Genomic DNA, 23,888 nt, shown 5'->3' on the forward strand with positions numbered 1-23,888 from the left:
AACGAAAGGTGGCATTAATACCTTCAAAAGCAGAGGGATTAATATCTTCATTTATTACTATTGATTGATTCTCTGGTCCTGAAAGAGATTTGAGGTGGCATCCCCGTCTGTCTACTTAGTATACGCTCTGTTCCCCCTGCTTAGAATGCCTTCCTTCTCAGCCCTTGTGCCCCTGAGAATTGCTGAGTCATCTTCTGCAAATCCACCCAAATGTTGGCTCCTGGGTATGTTACCATGGTTCAGTTATTATGCTTTCTAATGTGAACTCGACCACAGGACACTGTACAACCTGGAACACAGTTGCAATTTTTAGCTGTATCACATGCCATTGATTTGTCTTCCCGGAGGAACAGTAATAAATGACGACAGGCAGGGGACCTATGTCTCACCGGTTAGTTCCGTTTTGAAGCCTAGACCTTGGATTATTTGTAAAGAATGCTCGAAATCTTTACAGGTACCTTGCTAGGGCTGGAGAAACCTAACGAAAACCGTTTGTCAAAGTGGGAGGAGGGGATCACCTGCAGCCCAAGGATTGGAAGGTGTTAAAAGTTCAGATTCCCGGGCGTTGCTCCAGGCTTACCAAGTAAGAATCTCGAGGGTTGATCCCAGAAATTTGTGTTTTGATTCTGATGTAACGTTTGATGAGCCTCGTTCGGAAGGAAACTTCTGAAGCTTATGAGAGACAGCATCCACACAGGTATTCTTATTTGCCTATATATTGGCTATAATTTGTGATGAGAGTTCTTCTAAACACCACTGATTGGACGACGCACCGTTATATTATGCAGTATTAAGAAAGAAAAAAGAAACCAACTCTGTTGATTATAATCTTAAGGGTCCGTAAAACCCATTCAGCTGGAGAGATGGTTAAAACATGAGAAAATTTCAGGATCAAAGTAATGTGACAAACTATCTTTCTTTTCTGACCTGACCAGATCCGAGATCAGCGCTCTATATTCTACTTCCTGAAACTTCTTTTTTAAATCCCTGCATTCATCCACCCAACCATTCCTTCCTTCCTTTCACGTATGTCACACAGAGTTACTGACGGCCTACTGTGCCAGGCACTGTGCTTGGCAGAGGCGATATAGTGGCGAATGAGATGTGCCTCGTGGGGCTTCCTCTATAGTGGAAAGACAGAAACGGAATAAGTAAAGACGCAAGTCAATACATACCTGCTAATTAAGTGCAATGAAGGACCAAGAGGAATTGTCACCTAGTAGTTACCTGGTAGACAGACACCATCAAAGGAATTGGCCCAGGTCTTAGGATACACCCCTCTGTGGGGTTGATGGGAGTAAACGAACAGTTGTGTCTGAAGAAGCTGGAAGTAATGGCGGGTGGGAGGTGGTTTGCATTAGCTGGACTCACGCCAGGGACTTCTTCAGGCCCAGCACAGAGACATGACTCTCGGAGCGTCCAGTTGACTGACGTCCGGAAAGACCAGCCATCCGCAGGTCTCAGCAACTGAGCACGGAGGACAAGAAGACAAGGGGAGGGCCGGGGGGAAGGGAAGGCTTTGACTCCTTGGCAGACACAGCCTTTCAGAACCGGCCGCGATGCCGGGTCTTGTCATCCTTTCTTCCAACATTCTCCGGGCTTGAATTCCCTTCTGGGCTCACCACTGCCATTTGCCTTCCTGCCAACTGCACTTAATACCCCGAATCATCAGTGTCAACTCTGAGATGGATTCTTTACGATCCTTAATGTGACAAACTGGATTGATCCCCCGCCCGCTACCTGCCAGCTTGCTGCAATTTCCCCTTCAATCTCTTCTTCCCCCTCGCTCTCGCTTCCTACACTGGGCGGCAAAGGAAAGGCGTTTTCCTGCAAAGGCTCCACGGTGACACTGGGCGGCGAAGCAAGACGACAGGGTTCTGAGTTCCGGAGTCCGCTCTTGCCCTCCTTTCCTCTTCGTGCCAACTGGACGTGGTAGAATTCTGCAGCCGTGGCGGCGGCCTCGACGCACTTCAGTCTTTATTTTGGGAGACTTTGGTACAAAATCGAATCAATCTGGATGCCATCCGGCAGGCTAAAACAAACGAAATGGTAAAAATGTTTATCGCTGAGCCGTGATTTGAATACCCCCCTCCCCCACGCCCGTTACAAAGAAGGGAAGCAGATCAGTTGTCTCTGGGAGATTTAAAATGAAAGGTACTTTTCATCTTAAAAACGGAACTCGGGACGTCGTTTGAGTGTTCTGTGCATTCAGTATTCACGGGGTACAACATGAAAGAAATAACACGGATTTAAAAAAAGATATTATTTTTCTGCTGCACGCTGCTTCTACCAAACCACCTGAGAGGTGATTTGAGAAGGGCATTTTAGAATAAAGACATTGTTCTGACAGCAAATACAAATGAAATAAAATTGGCCCAAGGCTTTGATGCTGGAACCCACATGGAGAGCTGAGACGTAGCAACGCGCCAGCTTAATGCACTAGAGGGATAGAACCAGCATAATTTGTAGAAGTGTGTGAAGCAAAGATGAAAGAGGAAAATATTAAAAAAAAAAATTTTTTTTTAAAAACAGGCACAGAGATTACAACAGACTTTTCTGGTTGTGTTAATTCCTTTACTGCAAGAACTTACCCATAAATATAACAAGGGGACAGAGTTAAGCTATAATATTTTTGTCCCCATTGTCAAGGGAAGATATGTGAGTGGGGAGGAATAAGCTATTTTCCTCTAATTTTTCAGAAAGTGAATAGAACGGGGACGTCTGGCTGGCTCAGGTGGTGGAGCGTGTTGTGGGTTCGGGCCCCGCATTGGGTGTCAAGATTACTTAAAAATACAATCTTGGGGCGCCTGGGTGGCTCAGTCCGTTGGGCGTCTGACTTCGGCTCAGGTGATGATCTCAGGGTTTGTGAGTTCGAGCCCCGCGTCGGGCTCTGTGCTGACAGCTCGGAGCCTGGAGCCTGCTTCGGATTCTGTGTCTCCCTCTCTCTGCCCCTTCCCCGCTCACGCTGTCTCTCTCTGTCTCTCAATAATACATAAACATTTTTAAAAATCTTTAAAAAAAAAAGAAAGTCAACAGAAGAGAAGAGAGGGCTTAAGTCTTTTTTGGGGTACTAATGAGATTCTGGCTTCTGGCTGCAGCATACGACATACTTTGAAACAAACCCTACACATACTCTGAGTGGCGACCCCGATTTTCCTCACCTGTGAGCTTTGCCCTAAGAATCGGGAAGTTGCTTAAAATGGTTTCCAGTCAGTTAGGCATAAAACAAGCAAGAAAGGAACCAAAACAACAAGAAAATGAGACCAAAGCCATCTCAGCCTTTCCAAGTGACCGTGAGTTGTTCCTGGTGAGCAGGTATAAGAAGTTTAAGAAATAGGAACTTTCATTGAACACAGCTCTGAAGACGGTCATTTTCCTGTCGGTTTTAGACCCGTCACCAGGTACGGTAGCAGAAGACTGAAGGCAAGATCCTGAGTGCCTTTCCGGTGTGTTGGTGAAAAGCATGCCGTGCAGTGAGAGGTGGTTTTGTCATTCGGGGCAGGCAGAAGGAGAACACGCTTGATAACTAACTGTTCCGATAGACCGCTAAGTCTTTGGTCCCCATTTGAACAGCTAAAGCAATGCTGGCTGAGTTTAGAAAAGACGCTGTTTGATGTGCTCTCCTGCTCTTCAAATGTCTAAACAAAACAAACGAAGGCAAGGCAAAAGCTCGAATTAAAATTGCATTTTTATCTCATTCCTTAAATAATTAACTTCGTAATTTTTTTCCCCTTCTTAATAGATGATTTATCCTGGAGTGGAGGTCACTTGAGGTGTGCCTGGCACCGGCCACAATGTGAAAATAACACAGCACAAGCTCTGATACTTATTAGCCGTCTGATCTGGGGCAAGATGCTTCGCTTGAAACCTTGGAGTTTTCATACATAAAAATGGGATGACTATCTGCTTTTCAGGTTGCCAGAAGGATTAAGTGAGATATGTTCAATTGCTTAGCGTAGTGCCTTACACACATGGGCCACACATAATTTCCCTTCTAAGGATTAATATTTAGATGGTTTTATTTCTCCCAGAAGGCCTATGAGAGGAAAAGTAAAAAGTTCCAGCTTTTCAAGTTTTCCAAGCCTATATTTTTTTTCTCCAACATATACTCTTAGAAAAAATCAAAAGACAAAACTTGAAAGAAAAAAAAGTTACTGTGTTTCTCCTCATCCCTGCTTTTTGCTTTGTACAGTTTTAGTCACCCAAGGCCAACACTGGTCTGTAGGCAGGGGGTCCTTCTTGTGACTTATTGTGACAGGGGCAATCTCCATCACAATGCCTGTGTCACCCCCCCTCACTCCCTCCCTCCGTCTCATCACCGAGGCGTTTTATCATCTCATGTCATTACAAGTAGAAGGGTGAGTACAGTAGAATAAGATATGTTGAGGGAGAGACCACATTCACATAGTTTTTTATAGGATATGGTTACAATGTTTCTGTCTTATTACTAGACATTGTGGCTAATCTCTTACTGTGTCTAATTTACGCATTAAACTTTATTATGGGTATGTATGGATAGGAAAAAACATAGCGTATATAAAGCATCGTACTATCTGTGGTTTGAGACATCCTCTGGGGGTCTCGGAACGTGTACCCCATGGATAAGGGGGGGACTGCCGTATTACCTGTAATCCCACCACTCTTACTATGTGTAAGTTACACATTTTCTGCATTTATTATAGTCTTTTAAAGACATTTTACCATTAGATACATAGATACATACAATTACAGCAAGAGTGTATCTTTTCTAAAATCAGCCAGCTTTTCAAATTCAAATGAGAGCAAAAGCAACTACATTTAACTACATAGTAGTCAAAACTTCGGGCACACATAATTTTTATTGGTTGTATATTCCACTTATATCATAAACATGTTTTGCTCTTGAAATTGACATTGAGATAAGTATATTCATGTATTTTCAAAGATGTACTTAACTCCCAAGTGTCTTCCGTAAATACATTTCAGGGCAAATGAATACTCACGTTTTTAGGACTTTGGAAAGACCTGCCAAACTGCTTTCCTATAGAATGGGGTCAATTTATATTCCACAAGCAACGTGAGAACCTCACTTTCTAGTTTCACCTCTGCCTCGTGAATATTGAGTAGCATTATTGAAAAAGTTTTGCAAAGTGAAAAATGGTATTTTTGCTGTATTAATTTGCATTTCTTTATTACTGCGTTTGAATGCTTTCCTCTTTTGTGAACTGTTTGTTCACACCCTATGCCCATTTGGCTATGGGGACCCTCGTATTTTCTCGCTCATTTAAATGTACTGTCTCTATAGAAAAGAAAAACATTTGCTCATACTTGCTGGGAATATGTTACTAGCTTATCTTTTAGGGTTTTTTTTAATACATTTGCTTTAAAATTGTATAGTTGTATTTATTCTTTTCTTATGGATTTTTCTTTTCTCTTAAGTTATCCCTTAAGAGAAGTTCCTGGGATTATTAATTATTTTTCTTTTGAAAATTTTGCCACTCAAAGGGTTTCTACACTGTACCAAAAAAAAGCCGATTATTTCCTCTGTGTGTGTGTGTGTGTGTGTGTGTGTGTGTGACTCCAGTTAGAAGGAAACCGTAGAATGGAAGAAAAGATCACAAGCACCAACCTCAAACATAATGAAAATGGTACAAAAGTTTGTGTTTTTTCTTAAAAATTCCAAATGCCCATAAAATTTCATTGTGTGGTTTCAAGGCTTGGAGAGAATTAGAGCTACTGACAATAAAACGGAATGTTAAAACCAGCAGGCTTCTTGACAGATGCGAGAAACTATGAGTTCTATGAGGAGCTATTTGAGACAACAAGGGACGGTATAGTGAGACAGAATCTACCCAGACTTAGCGGCTCTCAAACACGTTTCCTATTTGCATTTGCCTGAGCCTGCCTGTGACAGATCTAAGCGAATCTGTGAACAGCCAAAGAGACACGAACGATTTCCAAACAGAAGGAAATCTCTAAGAATGTGATTCTTCCTCAAGCTAGCGGGGAAACAGTATGAAAAGTCTTTCTCAGTGTGTGGTCCCAATTAGGCTATCTGCATACTCTTTAAAGCAAATCTGTAACCCCACCCGCACCCCCACGAACGTAGTTGGCCACATGCACAAATTTCAATAAGCAAGACATTTTTTTCCATCTCAGAATGTTCTCTATTTTAAAATTTCCTTTTCGGGGCGCCCAGGTGGCTCGGTCGGTTGAGCGTCCGACTTCGGCTCAGGTCATGATCTCACGGTCCGTGAGTTCGAGCCCCGCGTCGGGCTCTGTGCTGACAGCTCAGAGCCTGGAGCCTGTTTCGGATTCTGTGTCTCCCTCTCTCTCTGCCCCTCCCCTGTTCATGGTCTGTCTCTCTCTGTCTCAAAAATAAATAAACGTTTTGAAAAAAATAAATAAATAAAATTTCCTCTTCAAACATTAATCCTAGAGAGAAAGAAATCAAACCAGAAACTCTATACTTTTCAACTCTCTATGTGTCACAAAGTAAGTCACGAAGTCATGGGTTCTGCATGTAGAGGTACTGAGCAAACCGGATTATACAGACAGCGCACCGGGCTGCAAGGAATGTACCGTGTAAGAGGGTCTGTGCTGATTGCACTGTGTAAGGGACATGGAGATAAAGTAAGATAAAGACATTAGCTCAGTATCGGAATGAACCAAGAACACCACACATGATGCATACGTCAGAAGAGATATACATTTATTCACCTAATATGTGTGAGTGTGAGTATACTACGGGTCATTTGTGATTAGCACCAGTCCTTAGGGGACTTTCTGTGGGGCACTCCTTCATGATAAAAACTCTCTCCGTAAGGTGAAATGGAAGAGAAATCCTGCAACTTGCCAACACCACACTTATGACCATGTGTGTAGGTGACTCTACACAATCACCAGCAGAGGTGCTGGAACTGATGATCCTGGGGACGGCAGGAGAAGGTCCATTTGGTCATCGACACCACGCTAAAGACTTTGGGGTTAATTTCTAAGTGACAGGAGCCACGGAATACTTTTGGACCGAGGAGGAATTGGTCTGATTCTCGTCTGAGAAAACCCCTTGGGTCGGGTGCGTGAAGACTGGCTTCACGGGTTTAATCCAGAAAGCAAAGAGCAACCGAGAGGACTTTGCAGTGGTCCCAGTGAGAAATGACATGGGACTGGACGAGGAGGGGGTGGATGGACAGCAGGGTGTACCTCCTGTACAAGGCAAGGGTATCAGAATGCGGCGCATACGGGAGCAAGGGAGAATGAGGAGTCAGGAGTAACGTTCAAGGCGTCCGGCATTGTTTGGGACCAAATGTGCATCAGTGCTTCTGAGCTGTTTAAAGCACCAAGAGAGGAAAACGGCACTTGGCGCAGAGGTGAGAAAGGAAAAACAATAAAAGTCCAAAGTGCATCTTTCGAAATGAGCTGAAATACACCGCGTCTTGTGATCCGAACACGCAGGCTGGGATTGCAATTCGTTAGTTTGTACCAAGTGATTTTTGTGTGTGTGATTTTGAGCTTTGGCCTCATCTCTGGGATGGGAGTTCGGTACATCTCCCGCACCCTCACGAAAGCTGATGGGAGGTTGGAAAGATTGCGTTCTATGAAGATCTGCCCACACATGATAATGAAGTTTTCTTTCAGTAGGTCTCTGGGAAGAAACTGTAAGTTATAATGAATGGTAACTTACCAGGGGAACTGTTCCTACTTTCTGAAGATTAGCATCCGTAATGACTTAGAGTCTGAACATAATGGTGTCACGTTCTGAACTTCCATCCTTCATGTTTTCAGTTCTTTGCTGTCAAATGTGAAATATTAGAAGTATAAGAAGACACTTCGGGGTGAAAAATGCCTTTGCTTCCAGGAAAGCTTGCTGTTTTTCCTTTTCATTCCTGCTCACGTGGGAGTAGATATTAGCCCTTCTTGTTCTGTGGCTATTATTTGGGGGGGGGGGATTACAAATAGAAGCCAAGAGTGTATTTTAAAAATTGAAGAGCACCAAGACATCACAGCCCGAGTTGGCCATCAAGATTTACAATTACATTTCCATCACAAAGAGCCTGGCCCATCATATTTGGCCACGACCATTTATGTTTTGATTTCTATTTCTTTGGCGGGACAACATCCCAATTAGACAGATGATCATCCCGTTCTGATTTTGGAGCACATCCTTGCTGGCCTAGGTTACTCCAGGGCTCCCGTGGTTCTTCCCTCCACTGTTCTTGCTCTCCATGAATTCTTAGCATATAAGAAGACGACGCAGGTTAATATGCTCAAGGTCCCTTAACCTGGATTATGGCTGAATTACCTGGATGATAGGCCAGAATTTTCCCCGAAATCTCCAGATTCTTATCTTTAAGTGCTTTTCACCTGTGTCGTGTAAATTGAGTGGAGGTGATAGGCGGTGGGTCGAAGGGCAAGGGCCCAGAATTTATTTTTCTCTCCTCGTATCCAGTAACTGGGTCATAATGTCTACTTTAGCCTCCCGGTAGCAAGCAACATTCTTTAAAATACCGCACGAAAATCATAAGTAGAGAAGCATTATTATAAAGGGGGCGTTGTTGCCACGGATTCTGACTCGAGTGGAAAAAGAACCATTTTCGTTCAGAACTCCTGTCCTGCGAACACAATAGGTAGCTCCCCCATTCACAGTTGTATATTATGTTGTGCGTGGGTTCAGTGTACATCTTCAGTGAAGGAAATACAAAAGGAGAAACCACCAGACTTGTACTCCTTGTTAAGAAATGAGCCCCACAGTCACAGGACTTCCCCGGTTCTTCAAACCATTGCAAGAAGGAAAAAAAAAAAATTAAAAGTGATTCCACAGACAGATTTTCCTTTCTTCAGGGTAAGAGCTGCATTTCCTTACTTTAAAAATGCTCGTTCATTCAAACAACACGAAATGCTTCCTGGTCTGGATATATAAAATTATTGGATGGCCACTGCCGGCCGTTCATCTGAGACCCCGATGTGCCCCACTCGATTTTTGAGAACCGCTCTGCCACTTAATGTGACAAACACCCAGCCTTGCAGTTTAAGAGATCTTTGAGAAAGGCCATCCCCACATGAAATGAATTTAACAGCGGCAATTTGTCATTTTGCCCTTCCTTTGCTAGGGAAAAAAAATGCTGGTGATTTCTTTTGACTTAAACTGGGCATTCAAAAAGCTGTTTTTATTAATGAATCATATTAAGCCACTAGTGAAAGGCTCGCTGACTCTGTTTAAATAACAGGCTATGATTCCTCTCCCCTCAAGCTCCCCCCTCCCACCCCCATTTGGCTCCGCTGCTATTAATTGAGGAGTTTCTTTGTTTCTTTCCTAATGAAGCTAACAGAACACATCTGTCAGGTGCTCGTATTCTTTGCCTGTCTATAGTATGTAATAGACCAGCTGGAGGCTATAATGCTACACAATACCCCTGGCCGTTACAGCAACTATTTATTCCTGGGCTTTTCCTCCGAAAGGGATTTGAAAAAAAAAAAAAAAAAGTCTGAAATTTGGGCCTAATTGCTATTTACCCAGCGATAGACACCTGTTCTAGCTGAGACATTGGCTCATGAATCCTACACCTGAGACCTTAGGGAGAGTCGAGGGGAAATTTCAAGCAGCTGGCAGTCCATTTAGATATAGACAGCTTTAGCTTGCGGGGTTTGTGTGTTTCTACGTATAGGCATATATTTTTAAATACTGTATGCTTAGTATGCACACCCATAACCAGAGGGTATATATTAAAAGCCATGTACTATTATTTCACGGTCAATTGCTTATCTGACGGCTGTACGCATCCCGGCGAACAGCTACAACCGTGACCGCTTTCAAAATAGTGCACTGGGGCTGAATTCAGTACCAAGAGCTGTCACATGTCCTTCAAAAAGTCCATTGCAGGCCTCCGGGGAAAAATGTCTTAGGATGAGTCTGGAGAGAAATCGAATTCAACGTAACTTTTCTCGGAGAGAGTCAACTTTGTTTTTTGCCATTCCCCTTGTCAGATAGCTCCCACTTCTCCCCTGAAAGCCCTCTGAACTTGTTTGTCTCTTCCTGTCTTGATCAGAGTGGCCCAATCTTCTGTGTGTGTGTTTACTTCTTGAAATCAGAAACACTATTTGTCCTTCCCGCCTTGGTTTGCCTTCCTAACACCTCTTTCGCCCACTAGCGTGAAAGAGAGAGAGTTCATGGTCATAGCGATGACAATTTACCTCTTGGGAAAACCACGAAAGCAGAAAGCAATTTTTAATGGAGGCTCTATGTCACTTACGTTAGAATCCTGCCTCATGTGAAGTGTAGTAGTTGGAAACTGAAGTGTATTAAAATGTGATTCGCTCACCAAAGAGTACTGCCTTGCATTTGTAAGAGAACGGGAATTCCAGTAATAGCGTGGCCATACGTGCATATGTGAAATATCTCCCGACATCACACACTCCAATCTCACCGCCCTCTTTCTGTTTGAGATACGTTTATGGGAAGAGAAGACTGGGGATACAAAGGTTTAGCTCAGGCTCATTGACAACAGAACAGAAATAAAACGTTATTGCCCTATTTTATCCGGCCTCTCTAACCAGAGAACATCCCTGATGCTGAGGGTTGGCAAGGGGAAGGCGGGGTTAGGTAGGAGGAAGGGAAAAGGAGGGGAGGTGGGTTTTTTTCCTCCCTTGTCTGGCCTTTTGTGTCTTTTTCCCATTCGGTCTGACTTCCGAGCTTTCTGAGGCACACTCCGTTGATACTGACGGAATAGCCTCCCATTTAGGTACCGTTGTGGGAAATTTGGCCTTGCCGAGCTAATCAAATAATTGCTGCCAAACACCATCTAATTTGTTACCAGACGAGAAAATTATTTATTATTTCTCCCAGAGGATACGGGAGCTATATTAGATCCTGGGGTGAATTCGTGAGAATCCGTGAAGTGAAATTAAGAGGGTGTAAGGAGATTTAGAGGCGAGGCGGAAATACGAGTCGTAAAGGCAATAAAAATCAGCTGAGTGATGTCACGTGCACACGCACACGCGTGCACACCCGTGCTTGTTAAGAAATTCCCCTCGGTCTCATCCGCAGCCAGAGATGACCGAAGAGTCAGAGCCTTAGGAGGTGGCTGGAGACGACAGGAGAGATGGACAGTCCTCACATACAAATGAGCGCTTTGCCTCCGGGCTCACACGGTTGGATGGAGAGCTGATGCAGAGACGGAAATTCATTTCCCGGGGGGAAGGGGAGAAGTGCGCGGGGAACTCGGGGTCACACCAGAACAGGTGATAATGAAATTAGACTTAATGAAGGCTGGAAGAAACCAAGGCCAGATGGGTTGGAGAAACTGCCATCCGAGATGCACGCTGAAACCAGACGCGGTGTCTCCGTGCGGGGAAAATCAATTTTGGGGGGCGCACAGTCCGGAAGTTTGGGGCGAGAGAAGAACCCCACCCTGTCTCGGAGGCGGGTCGTCTCTACTTCCAAGTGACAAGATTTTGAGTGTGGACGATTCCAGGAGGCAGGTTAGGCGACTGAGGGCGAGATGGGTAAGGTGTCTGAGCCTCAGTTTCCTTTCTGGTAAAATGGGGATAATAATACCGACCTTCCTCTTCTTGGGAAGATTAAATGAGATCGTCTTTGCAGAAAACACGGGTACACGGAGTTGGTATCCAATATATAACGTTTTCGTATTTCTTTACAAGTGGTGTCTATTCTTATAAAATTTCCAGTAAAGGCGATGTCAGTTAGCCTACCTGCGTAGTTGTGCACTTTCTAGAACCCTAATAGTGAACATGCCACGTCAGAAAAGATAAACGAACCCTAAATACTTCTTGCTGCTCTTAGTAGGTTTTAATATCTGTGGTGTATTATGAAAGATAAGGATTTTGTCAGGAGGAGACCAGAAACTAAGTGATAGAGAGGTAATACACAGGACAGTTATTTAAATAAGGAGTTAGAGTCATTGCAGGGATCGCCGCGGGTTCTATGATAAAACGGATTTGGGGCTTCGTAGAGGTAATGATCGAGATAGATGAGCAGGCTTTTCCTCCCACCGTTCATAACACCACTCGATTAACTGTCGGGCGAGGCCTTTTGTGGGTCATCGGAGGCACAAGCTCTCGTGTCTCTGGGCCGTGATTCATTCGCCTTCGAGTACCTTTTCCTGGACCTCCGAGAACAAGGAATAGTGTCCCATGCGATAATATGCAACACAGTATCTGTGGCTGTTCAAAATCTTCTGGATCCTCTCTTACCCTCAACGCTTCCCACACCGCATCCCTGACATCTACTCGGGACCAGGCTACCTGGGAGCTAGGGTTCAGGCGCCTGGCCAGGGCTCTGCCAGTCAGACGTGTCCACATGAGACTTGGATGCCGGTGAAGCGTCCTCGGAGACCAGTCTCGGGGCGAGCCTGGTGGCAGACACGTACTGTTTTTCGGCACTGGTGCTGGCAATTTCTAACACCCAGTTCTGAATGTCGTGTTATCAAATGGCATTTAGAGTGTGTTTCGATGGCGAAAAACTTGGTGTGGTTGCATCGCTCTCTGGTCCAGATGCCGGGCCCTTCTGAAGATTCTGGGAGCCACGCAAAACTTAACAAAATGCTTTTCTTTTTCCACCGGCCAGAGTGATTCCATCGTTTGCTATTAAGACTCTTGACCACTGCTTAGCTGTGATGTATTTTTCTTTAATTTTTAAATGTTTATTTATTTTTGAGAGAGAGAGAAAGAGAGAGAGAGCACATGAGTGGAGGAGGGGAAGAGAGAGAGAGAGAGAGAGAGAGACAGGGAGAATCTGAAGCAGGCTCCAGGCTCTGAGCTGTCAGCACGGAGACCGATTTGGGGCTCGATCTCATGAACCATGAGATCTCGATAGGAGCCAAAGTTGGACGCTTAACTGACTGAGCCGCCCAGGCATCCCAATGTGTGATATATTTTTCTAAAGCTATTAAGCATAATGCAAATTTTGCAGTTTAGTAGTGTTGTGGATGTAGGAACTCCTTCCCAAGCATCTATTTGCCCTTCTCTTGGTAATTACCCTGATATTTTGGGGGGAGGATGTTGTGATCTATGATTCTGTAGCATAGTCATCTGGCTGGGGACATTAACTCTACCCTGACTCTAGGGACAGGTCATGTGGCTTAAGGCTATGCCAGTTGATATAATTCTACTGTTGGCCATAGTTATGGAGCAGATATTTGGAGATATACAAGGAGGTGTTCCAGATGTTTCTAGGAAAGATCTCCTCAGAGAATTTCCAGAAACAACTCTTTCTCTCTCCATGCCTATCAAGAAAGATGTAAGTCATGGAGTTATTTGCTGCCTTATTTCATCCACAAGAAAGGAGCCATCTCTAGGATAATATAATAGAATGGAAGACAGAGTGGAAAGCCACAAAGAAGCCATGTACTGGTGACATTATTGGGCCACCAAATCTACCCAGTCCAATAGTCCAGCCTAGATATGGACTTTCTAGTTACAGGAAGCAGTTACTGTTAGTTCTGTCTACCGCTTTGCATGGAGTTTTCTGTTACTTGCAATGGAACGTACCCTAACTTACCCAATACTTTTTTTTTTTTAATGTTTATTTATTTTTGAGAGAGAGAGAGGGGGGGAGAGAGAGAGAGGGAATGAGCAGGGGAGAGGCAGAGAGAGAAGGAGACACAGAATCTGAAGCAGGCTCCAGCTCCGAGTTGTCAGCACAGAGCCCGACACGGGGCTTGAACTCACGAACCGTGAGATTATGACCTGAGTCGAAGTCAAATACTTAACCGACCGAGCCACCCAGGTGCCCCACCAAATACTTTTTTTAAAAAAACCCAGCAGGATGCTACTGATTATATGACTCACCAGTATTTTATAAACTATTAGGGAAACAAAATCTTGCAGTTAAACTGACACAATGTTTCTGTTCCTTAGAATTTTTGTTTTGTACTCACTGCAACAGCTCTTCTATACGTATTTAGACTTTTGTGTTTGTCATTTATTACTTTTGCATATATATTCTTCAACAGGAAAATATCAGTGAGACAAATTTGTCAAATATTCCAAACTTCTTCACATTCTCTCTTTGTCTCTCCAGATCTGTTTGTCTTCCTTTCTCTGTCTGGCCCCGCGTCCTGTGGGGCTGACGCTATGGGCTGGATCTCCTGGGCTTCATATCAACTGGGTGCTGGTTGGTTGAGCCAGTGAAGGCGCCATTGTGAAATGGAAGTTGGGTATGCCTTCTGGCTGTGCCTTAGTGGCTCTGGGAGTAGGTGTTCCCTCTCGGGCTACTGCCTCTCCTGTTCTTACCAAGCTCTTATCAAGATTTCCTCCCCTTATTTCTTCAATCCGAGAGGTAATAATGGCTTCTTGGTGGGACCACACTTTTGTAAGAAGTCCTTCCCGGGGGCACCTGACTGGCCAGTTGGTGGAGCATGCAACTCTTGGTCTTGGGGTTGTGAGTTCGAGCCCCAAGATGGGTGGAGAGATTACTTAAAAAAAATAAAATCTTTGTTCTAAAAATTGTTTTGAGTTTATTTACTTATTTTGAGAGAGAGAGAGTGAGCGGGGGGGGGGGGGCGGCAGAGAGAAGGAGAGAGAGAATCCCAAACAGGTTCCACACTGTCGGCACAGAGCCCAACAGGGAGATCGAACTCACGAACCGTGAGCATGACCTGAGCCGGCTACTTCTTTTTTGTTTTTTAATATTTTTTGATGTTTATTTTTGAGAGAGAGAGAGAGAGAGAGAGAGACAGAGTGTGAGTGGGGGAGGGGCAGAGAGAGAGGGAGACACAGAGTCTGAAGCAGTGAGCCGGCTGCTTCTTAAAGGAGTTGTCACTCCCTACTCCAGTGATACTTTCAAGAAGCGACTTTGAGAGGCAGCCCCATTCCTCGTAGTGACCTGATGTGCTCTCCTATGTGAAAATAAGTCTCTTACGCTCCTGTGCACACGTGTGCCTCCTATTTCGACACCTCTCCTCTCTTCCAATTAGGCCTGGCAAATACTGTCTTCCGAATAGCTCTGCCCCAGCTTTTCCATTTTTCTGCTTTTCCATTTTACACGCCGCCATCACACTCGTGCCCCCAAACTACCCAGTGCACCCCACCGTCTGCAAGATCGAACCCAACTCTTTGCCTGACGTTGAAGACCTTGTATTATCTCGCCTCCTCCAGATCTATTTTTTTTTTTCTTTCTTTGAAAAGCACACAATTTTCTTCTTTTTCAGTTGAGCTCCTGGCACGGACCAGCCACTATTCTAGGAACTATGGAGGCAAACATAAGACAGATATTCTCCACGTTTAGAAGACAGACAGGTAAGCCAATTATTATACCACAGTACAAATGCCACATATACAACCTGTTAGAGCACCCCAGTTTAGGGGCAAAAATTGGGTCGCGTGGACAGTTACAGGTATCATTATTATCTTTTACCGTCGTTGAGAAGGGTGACAAGGACCCCGAGCTATCCTACCTGGCGTTAAACCCCTGTTTCCTCACATGACCTCAGCCGTGCGGTCTGAACTCTCTGTGCCTCAGTTTCTTCATTTATAAAATGAGGGTAAGAGCCCGGACCATCTCATAGTGTTGTGAGCATTAAATAAATTTTAAAATAGTTGTAGAGTACTTAGAGCCGTGCCTGGAATGCAGTGATGGCTCAGTTAAAGTTAGCTGTTTCAGAGGGGGCAGTGTTTATTCGATTCTTCCCCACAGCAAGACCTTAACTTCTCTTCAAAGCCCTTCCTGCCACCATCCTGCACACACCTACATCTTGTACTTTTGCTGTTCTTGGGCTCCAGCTTTCCTCGGCCACCTGAGGAGAAGGGAGCTTATTATAAAAATGCATGAAGTCTGGTACTGGTCCTCGGAAGCTATCTGATGACCTCAGGGAGGGTGGGGCAGCCGCTTCCCCTTTCACTCTCTTGTGGGCCCCAGGAACTCCACTCTGTGACATTTCTGCCTTTCTCTGCAGGCCTCTGTATTTCTCTTATTCACTGGCTACTCTACCCTTTATCTTCTGGAGAGAACCCAACCGACTGGCTCAGAAGTTAGCCTTGCCCAACCAGACAGACTTTAGATGTTATATAGATCTCGTTATATAGATCAATAGCCAGCCCACGACTGGGCCCATCAGGGTGAAATGTTCAACCTGGTCCAATCAAGGGCTCCCCTTGTGCAAGGACCACTCTGCTTTGTTGGCTTGGGGAGCTTGGCTGGATGGTGGGAACTGGGATGCTATATGGGACGGCAAGAGTCACGAGACAGCATACTCTCAGTAGTGAGGCACAAGCTTTGCTCCCGGGGGACCAACATCTCACACTGTGGAGCGGAGTCCTAACCCCGGTTCTCCTGCCCTTCTACGATACCTGGAGAGGAAGGTCCTCTTTTATAACACGAGACCCCAGCTGCCCCTCCGGAGACCCTCTGTCAAGGGCCCACCCTCTACCCCCTTCCTGATGCTCCCGTTGAAACTCTTAAAGCCTGCTCACCATTCTGCCCTCACCTGATCCATGCCAGATTCAAAACTTCCAGCCATCTCCCTCTTTAACCACCAGAGACGTCCCTGCGCTTCTTACGGACTGTGCTTTTGGAGGATTTTTTCACAGCAAAGCTGTGATGCTTTTAGTACATGATTTTTCCTTTGCACTGACATTTCTTTTTTTCTTTTTTTAAGATTTTTATTTATTTTTTGAGAGAGACACAGAACACTAGCAGGGGAGGGGCAGAGAGAGGGAGACCCAGAATCTGAAGGAGGCTCCACGCTCTGAGCCATCAGCACAGAGCCCGACGCAGGGCTCGAACTCACGCACCGTGGGATCATGCCTGAGCTGAAGTCGGACGCTTAACCGACTGCGCCACCCAGGCGCCCTGTGCACTGATATTTCTCATACTTGAAAGATTCTACAGATCATTTGGGTCATCCGTGCAAAATATAGGCTCCTTCTCCCACCCGTAATTTCCAAATTGAGCTCTCCATGAAAGACACTTAGGGTCTGGACACATGGCCCCCAAATCTCATTCCATAAAATAATTTATTTCCTAATTCTCTCTTTCCATAACTCGTAGGCGTTGCAGGTGTGTTTGAGGTGGGAGTGGGTGAGAAGGGCTGGGTGAGGGAACAGGTTTGGGGCCACCACTGGACCACTGGCCACCCAGAGTATCATCCAGGCACCAGTTCTGCTCTGCAAAGTATCAGTAGCCTGGGTAAGAGAAGTACGGTGCTGACGTAAGGGTTTAGAACCCAAAAAAGGACGGACTGGTAGACCCCGTCCCCACTTCCAGCAACCTTGCAGTCAGTAAGTGAACATGAATTGCGATAGGGAACGAGGGAGTGTTCTGGAAGTGTGCATCGGTCGGAAGCTCGGGGAAGGCTTCCCCAGAGGCCACATCTGAGCCTGGGCCCGAACAATGAGCGTGGTAGCAGGGCTGCGGCTGGTGGGGCGGGGTGAGCACGTCCCGGTGGAAAGCTACAGTGGGGTCCGGCCCAGAGTGTGAGGCCGGCAGGTGTAAGACAGGCGGGAGGGGCAAGAGAGTGCAGATGACTGGTTGCTGTCTGCGATGGCGACATTGTGGAGGGTTCTACAGAGGTAGCGGTGAGGGAGGACAGCTCTCTCCCAAGCCGTGCTGATCAGAATGCAGTGAACAGACTTCTGGGGTGACTGGGGAATCAGGAATTAAAAAAACAACAGGACACACGCACACACACACACACACAGGAAACAAACCACCCCCAAACAAAACAGGTAACTCTGACAAAGTTAGGGAACTTTGTACTTTAGAAACCAATAGCAAAGAGAAATTCAAACAATGGATTCTGCTTTAGGGCTGTCTATACGTAATAGAAACCAGCGTATCGTATTATAACAACATTTATAGAGCTACTTAAAAAATAAAAAATTCAAGGCACATTTACTGAGTTTGGGAGCGACTACGTTAATTAGGTAGTCATATGGCTGGTGAACATAATGAAACATATTTTGGTTTTCTTCTTTCAACTTGCAAACACAACAAAGCAGGATTTTCAGTTTGTTTATTTGTTTATTTTTGATCAACCAAACTGTTTTTCAACGCAGTGAAAGTAGTTTCTTAGACCTGTTTGTAAATTTTTAGGTCAAACTTAATTCAGCAAACTTAATTTAAAATTATCTTCTAGTATGTGTTTCTCTTATTCTTTTTTTTAAAGTTTATTTATTTTTGAGAGAGAGACAGCATGAGTGGGGGAGGGACAGAGAGAGAAGGAGAGAGAGAGAGAGAGAGAATCCCAAGCAGGCTCTGCACACCAGCACACAGCCCGACACAGGGCTCGAACCCAAGAAACCATGCGATCATGACCTGAGCTGAAGCCAAGAGTCGCAGGCCCAACCGACTGAGCCACCCAGGCGCCCTCTTATTCTAATCATCTTTCCCGTTTTAATGGGCAAACTCAATCAGTTGGATACCTTTTTAACACAGATCCTTGCTCTATTTGTATGAGAGTCCCGGTTTTAACTTACTGACAACTGCTCTTGGACAGTGGATTTGTCTGGTAAAGTGTAGCATAAAGTGGCTCAGGCATAAAGCGTATTGGCTTAGAGGATACGCAGCACCCCTCCCAATTGTACGAGTCCCCAAGGGTCCTCACCTCTATTCTGTGCACCCAATGGATGTGACGCTCCCGGGGAAATCTGACGTCGGCCAAAACGTCGAAGTCTCAGGTTCTTTCGGACTCAAACACTATGAATTTTCTAGATGTCACCGTTTTTTCTGACCAATCTGTGGTGTTTGTGGCCATGGTGATGAATAGCTGCTACATCATGCTAATATCATTTACATAATAATAACTTACCTAATGGAGCTTGACAGTCAGAGAGACTAAAAGGTGGGCAGGAAAGGGGAACCTAGCCCGCTGGGGGCTGTAGGGAGTTGGCACGACTGGCTTGAGGATGAGGGGACAAGGGAAACCGGCCTGGCTATGGATAGGTAGTGAGATCAGCTTGCAATGGGAGGGGTTCAGAATAGGCTTATATCATGAACTGATGGGAGGAGAAAAGGTTACGTCACTACCAATGACTCTCCTTCTAAAAGTGATCGGAGATGAAATTTTAAATTGTCATGTAAATACATTTTCAAACATGAGTGACTATGCTCTGTGTTCCTACAGTGGAAAGAATCACCTTTTAAAAATAATAGGAATGTGGCACGCCTGGGTGGCTCAGTCAGGTAAGCGTCTGACTTTAGCCCAGGTCATGATCTCACTGTTCCAGAGTTGGAGCCCCACGTCAGGCTCTGTGCTGACGGCACGGAGCCTGCTACGGATCCTCTGCCCCCTCTCTCTGCTCCTCCCCTGCTTGCATATTCTCTCTCAAAAATAAAGAACCATTAAAAAAATAACAGGAATATGTAAAGAACTGCGGAAAGACACAAAAGGGTATTGTGTTAGAATTCTCTGGACAAACTTGTGTCCCATCAGCGATTTGGACAAAATCTGCACATTCCTAAAGCAACGGAATGTAGCAATACATTAATAAGAAGGCAGGGGGCTAAGCTGTTTCATGTTATTGCAGTCTGATATTATTTACCGGAGAATATTCTTGATTAAGAAGAAAAAAACACTGAGGCTCAGGAAACATTAGAAGTCTGTAAAGGTTTCATCTTCTGTGTTTAATATTTTTCTTTTTGTTTGATTTGGTAAGGAACCCCAAGAAAGGGGTGTGATGCCTCAGTAACAAAGCAGGGTGGCTGATAGAAAAGAGTAAAAAGTCGGTTGAAAGTAATCCTGGGTCATGTCCCTTGTTTGCCAATTGGGACTTTGACTTTTTTCCTGCCTCGGTTCTCATTCAGTTTCTTCAGTTATTTCGAATGCACGCTTTTGCATTCGATTGACATTGCGAGTGTTTATTCTCCTACACTGCAATCCAACCTATATTTTCACTTTTTCTAAAAGGAAGGCGTTGGTTTTTCTAGCAGTGCCCATAGTCGATAAGCGGCTGTCGCTGTGTATCGCAGGGTAAGGAAGACATAGCCATATTCCGTGGGCAGGGGTGAGGACAGACAAACGAAGTAACTAAAGAAATCATCAACATACCTTGGGTAGGAAAAGCCCTTATTGCTTCCAGATTACCCTAAAGCAAGAGTCTAAGAAAAGGAATGTTAGTTCTGCAGGTGGGTGGTACATTCAAGGGACCACAGTAGGCATTTTTTTTTTCCATGTCTGAGAAAGCAAAGTCTAGGAAAAGCATTCAAGAGACTCCCTTGAGATGATGTTACTAGAAAATGATGTCTGAGACCTGGGGAGAATTTAAAGTAGGCTACTATGGACACCTATAGATAGCATCAAACAGCTTCCATTTGGCTGCCTGGGTGGGAAATGACGACCCCTGGATGTGATCAAAGCTCTCCCTCCCACACACCCCCCCCCCCCAGTTCTCCGGGGTTCCCCCATGAGTGGAACCATCGTAGCTCATTTAGATGCCACGCAGTATTTGGCAGGGGAAGGAGCTGCTTTCCTCCCGGTGCTTAACCTCCTTTCCCTTGGATACAAATGTCAATATTGGATTTAGTCTGGTTGAATGAATGTGTCAGAGGGGAGATTAGTGACTGGCAGTCACAAAAGGGTTTTTCAATTGGCAAAAATAAATTTCTCACAAATGAATCAAAACAGTTTGAGGTGGAAAAGAAGCAAGGGGAAAAAAAAAGCCTTGCCAAGTTGAGTCATGATGCCTCATTTAATGGATCTGAAAACTTCAGGATGGGCAGTTTATCTGGAAGCTACTGGATTCAGCCAGCAGGAAGCGGGGGTGGAGGGGCGATGAGGGAAAGAGAGCATAGACCTTCATATCCTCAACAGAGCATTTTCTGTGCGAAGTCTCAGTATATTATCTCTTTTTATGACATAAAACCATCCATTGCCTAGCTTCGGATGATCAGAGTGCCTAGTTTATTATAACAATCCTTAGACCACTTAACGTAATAAGTTAAAATGATGGAAGTTTTTATTTTTATGGATGGTTACATTCATGCCTTTAGAAATTGGTTATGCTGTTTGCCTTGGTGTTTATTTGTTTGCTTTGAGTGCTTTTTTTAACAGTCATGCATCTCTGCTTTGGTTGAGTAAATGTAGGTGGTTCCCACTACAGAATCACCTTTTCTGTACAATTCACACTTGTGGCATAATTGCTAAGGCCATTGTGTCTGTGCTCACATTAATGCTTCCGGTCATTTTCAATATTAGGGGCATGTGGATTTCAAGGAATCTGTGTTCTAGAGTGGAAGGAAGAAGGAAAGACAACCTCTGGGGTGTAGTTATTGATTTATTAATTGAAAGCACTTCTGATTTATCCTTTTCAGGTTTAGCAAAACACATTAACAGTTAAAAGTTTCAAGAAGGGAATTTGAAGGTTATGGGAGAAGTGTGGGAAGTACCAAGTGTTCAACTCTGTAGATTCCTTGAGAGCTGCTGGCAGAATGTTTAGAAAAGTGGCCTCCGCGTCCTCAGAAAACATCATTTTCATACACTACCCACATGTATTACATCTAAATTCAAGGCTATTGCCAAAGGACTGAAGAAAGAAATCGGTCAATTGGCTAAACCCTAGCGTTAGAGACTTGCTGCCTCCCTGAATTTTCTATATCAAAAGATAAACAACACCCGAGAAGTCTCTATGAGATTCATCAAAAAGACTTTGGAGGGTGGGGGAAGGGGCGCCTGGGTGCCTCAGTCACTTAAGCATCTGACTTTGGCTTAGTCTGCAATCTCCTGGTTCGTGGGTTCAAGCCCCACGTTGGGCTCTGTGCGGACAGCTCAGAGATGGAGCGTACTTCAGATTCTGTGTCTTCTTGGGGCACCTGAGTGTCTCAGTTGATTAAGCGTCTGACCCTTGTTTTCAGCTCAGGTCATGATCTCATGGTTTGTGAGTTTGAGCCCCACATTGGGTTCTGTGCTGGCAGCGCGGAACTTGCTTGGGATTCTCTCTCCCCCTCTCTCTCTGCTCCTCCCCAACTCGTACTCTCTTTCACTCTCCAAAATAAGTAACATTTTTAAAAAGCCTTCTATCTTTCTTCTAGTAAAGAATAATCAAGCCATACAAGTTAGCGTTAGGTTTGGTCACGTATAACAAAACCCCACCAGCACTAATGTCTTTAACACACAAGGTTCCTTCTCGCACCTGAAATAGGTCCCGAGGTTCATGGGTGGAAGACCATTATGGAGGCTCCATGTGTAATCGGGACCCTTGATGGTTCTCTCTTAGCATCTGCCATCCTTTTCCCTGGCACCTTAACAAGGTACAGGTACTTGTAACTCTAAGTACTTTAAGAAGTTCTTTTGTAAGAGACAGGTACATAAAATGTAACTATAATGAATAAATAAAATAATAAGGGCATAGCAATAAGAAATATTTTTTCTTTCTTAAAGAATTTAGGAAGAATAATTGCCATGAAGCAGAAAAAAAATATGCGTGAGAAAAGAGTTTTGTGTATGTGTGTGTGTGTGTGTGTGTGTGCGTGTTGTGTTTGTTGTGGTTGTTAGCATTTCTTTATCTCCCTCTCTCTTATTTCTCACAATTAGCCAGACAATAACCCTGGCAATTCTTTCTCCAAAGTATTGTTTCAATTTTTCCTTCTTTCTTTCACATCCCCACTGATACTTCCCCTTCCCTGAAAATGTCTGAACTACTGCAGATTTTGAAAGATTTTGAAATGGTGTTTTTTTTCCATTTTTTTCTTTGATATTATTCTCATTTTGTCATTTTGCCTTAAAAAATTTAGGAGGTCTTGTCAGCTATAGGATAAATTTGGAACTCCTTAGCTTGGCATCCAAGACCCTTCACAATCTTTCCCGTGTTTTCTACAAAGATCTCCCTGTCCCCAACTAAACTATCTCCCTCATATTTCTTGAGCTCACTGATTCTGTATCTTTACACACATTCTTTCCCCTCTCTAGAATGCCTTATATATTTATGTTAAGAATCTATCCATTCCCAGGGCACCTGGGTGACTCAATCAGTTAAGAGTCCAACTCTTCATCTCAGCTCAGGTCTTGATCTTGGGGTCACGAGTTCAAGCCCCACATTGAGCTGCATGCTGGGCATGGGGCCTTCTTAAAAAGAATCTATCCATTCCCTACCTCACACCCATTAGGACAGCTACTATAAAGCAAACAAACAAACAAACAAACAAACAAACAAACAAACAAACTAAGAGTAGCAGGTGTTAGAGAGGAATTGGAGAAATTGGAACCCTGTGACACTGTGGGTAAGAATGTAGAATGGTGCAGCCACTATGGAAAACAGTCTGGTGAGTCCTGAAAAATTGAAAAATAAAACTACCATATGATCCAGTAATTCTACTTCTGGGTATGTATCCAAAGGAATTGAAAACAGAATCTTGAAGAGACACGTGTACACCCATATTTATAGCAGCATTATTTACAACAGCCAAAAGATAGAAACAACTCAAGTGTCCTTTGACAGAAAAATGGATACGCAAAATGTGGCATAAACACACAATGGAACATTATTCACCCTTAAAAAAGGAAGGAAATTCAGACACATGTGATCACATGAATGAACCTTGAGGACATTGTGCTAAGTGAAATAAGCGAGTCACAAAAGGACACATACTGGATCATTCCACTTATACGAGGTAACTAGAGTGGTCAACTTCACGGAGACAGAAAGTGGAATGGGGGATCCAGGGGTTGGAGGAAGGCGAGGGTGGAGACTTACTGTTTAACAGGTATGGAGTTTCAGTGTTGCAGGGTGAAAAGAGTTCCGGAGATGGGTGGTGGTGGTGGTTCACAATAATGCAACAGTACTCGATGGCACTGAACTAAAAACACTGAAAAATGGTGAAGATGGTAAATTTCATGTTATGTACATTGTAACACATTTAAGGAAAAAAAATCGCATTCCTTTAAAAGAGCTCACGTTCTACTTGTGCTTCGAAGCTTTCCCCAACCCATCCCAAGCTGAAATGCTTCTTTTCCTCTCAG

General features: G+C 44.3%; 1 protein-coding gene across 7 annotated transcripts in view; it reads left to right on the plus strand.

The window, feature by feature from the left end:
• Window positions 1–4,283: 4,283 nt before the first annotated feature.
• LOC122238548 overlaps window positions 4,284–23,888 on the plus strand; it is a 119,515-nt gene continuing 99,910 nt past the window's right edge. For 3 of the 7 annotated variants that reach the window (XR_006217471.1, XR_006217472.1, XR_006217473.1), the window contains exons 1-2: window positions 4,284–4,358; window positions 15,147–15,234. Coding sequence is in view for 4 of the 7 variants with exons in the window: in XM_042985622.1 (XP_042841556.1) it covers window positions 11,224–11,481; window positions 15,147–15,234; window positions 22,072–22,180 (455 nt within the window). In the remaining 3 variants the exon portion in view is untranslated. Of the gene's footprint in view, window positions 4,359–11,048; window positions 11,482–15,146; window positions 15,235–22,071; window positions 22,181–23,888 lie in introns of those variants that run through there. The other 4 variants (XM_042985624.1, XM_042985620.1, XM_042985621.1 and 1 more) reach the window with 2 other exon arrangements.

The sequence above is a fragment of the Panthera tigris genome, chromosome B2 (genome assembly GCF_018350195.1).
Source record: "Panthera tigris isolate Pti1 chromosome B2, P.tigris_Pti1_mat1.1, whole genome shotgun sequence".
NCBI lineage: Eukaryota > Metazoa > Chordata > Mammalia > Carnivora > Felidae > Panthera > Panthera tigris.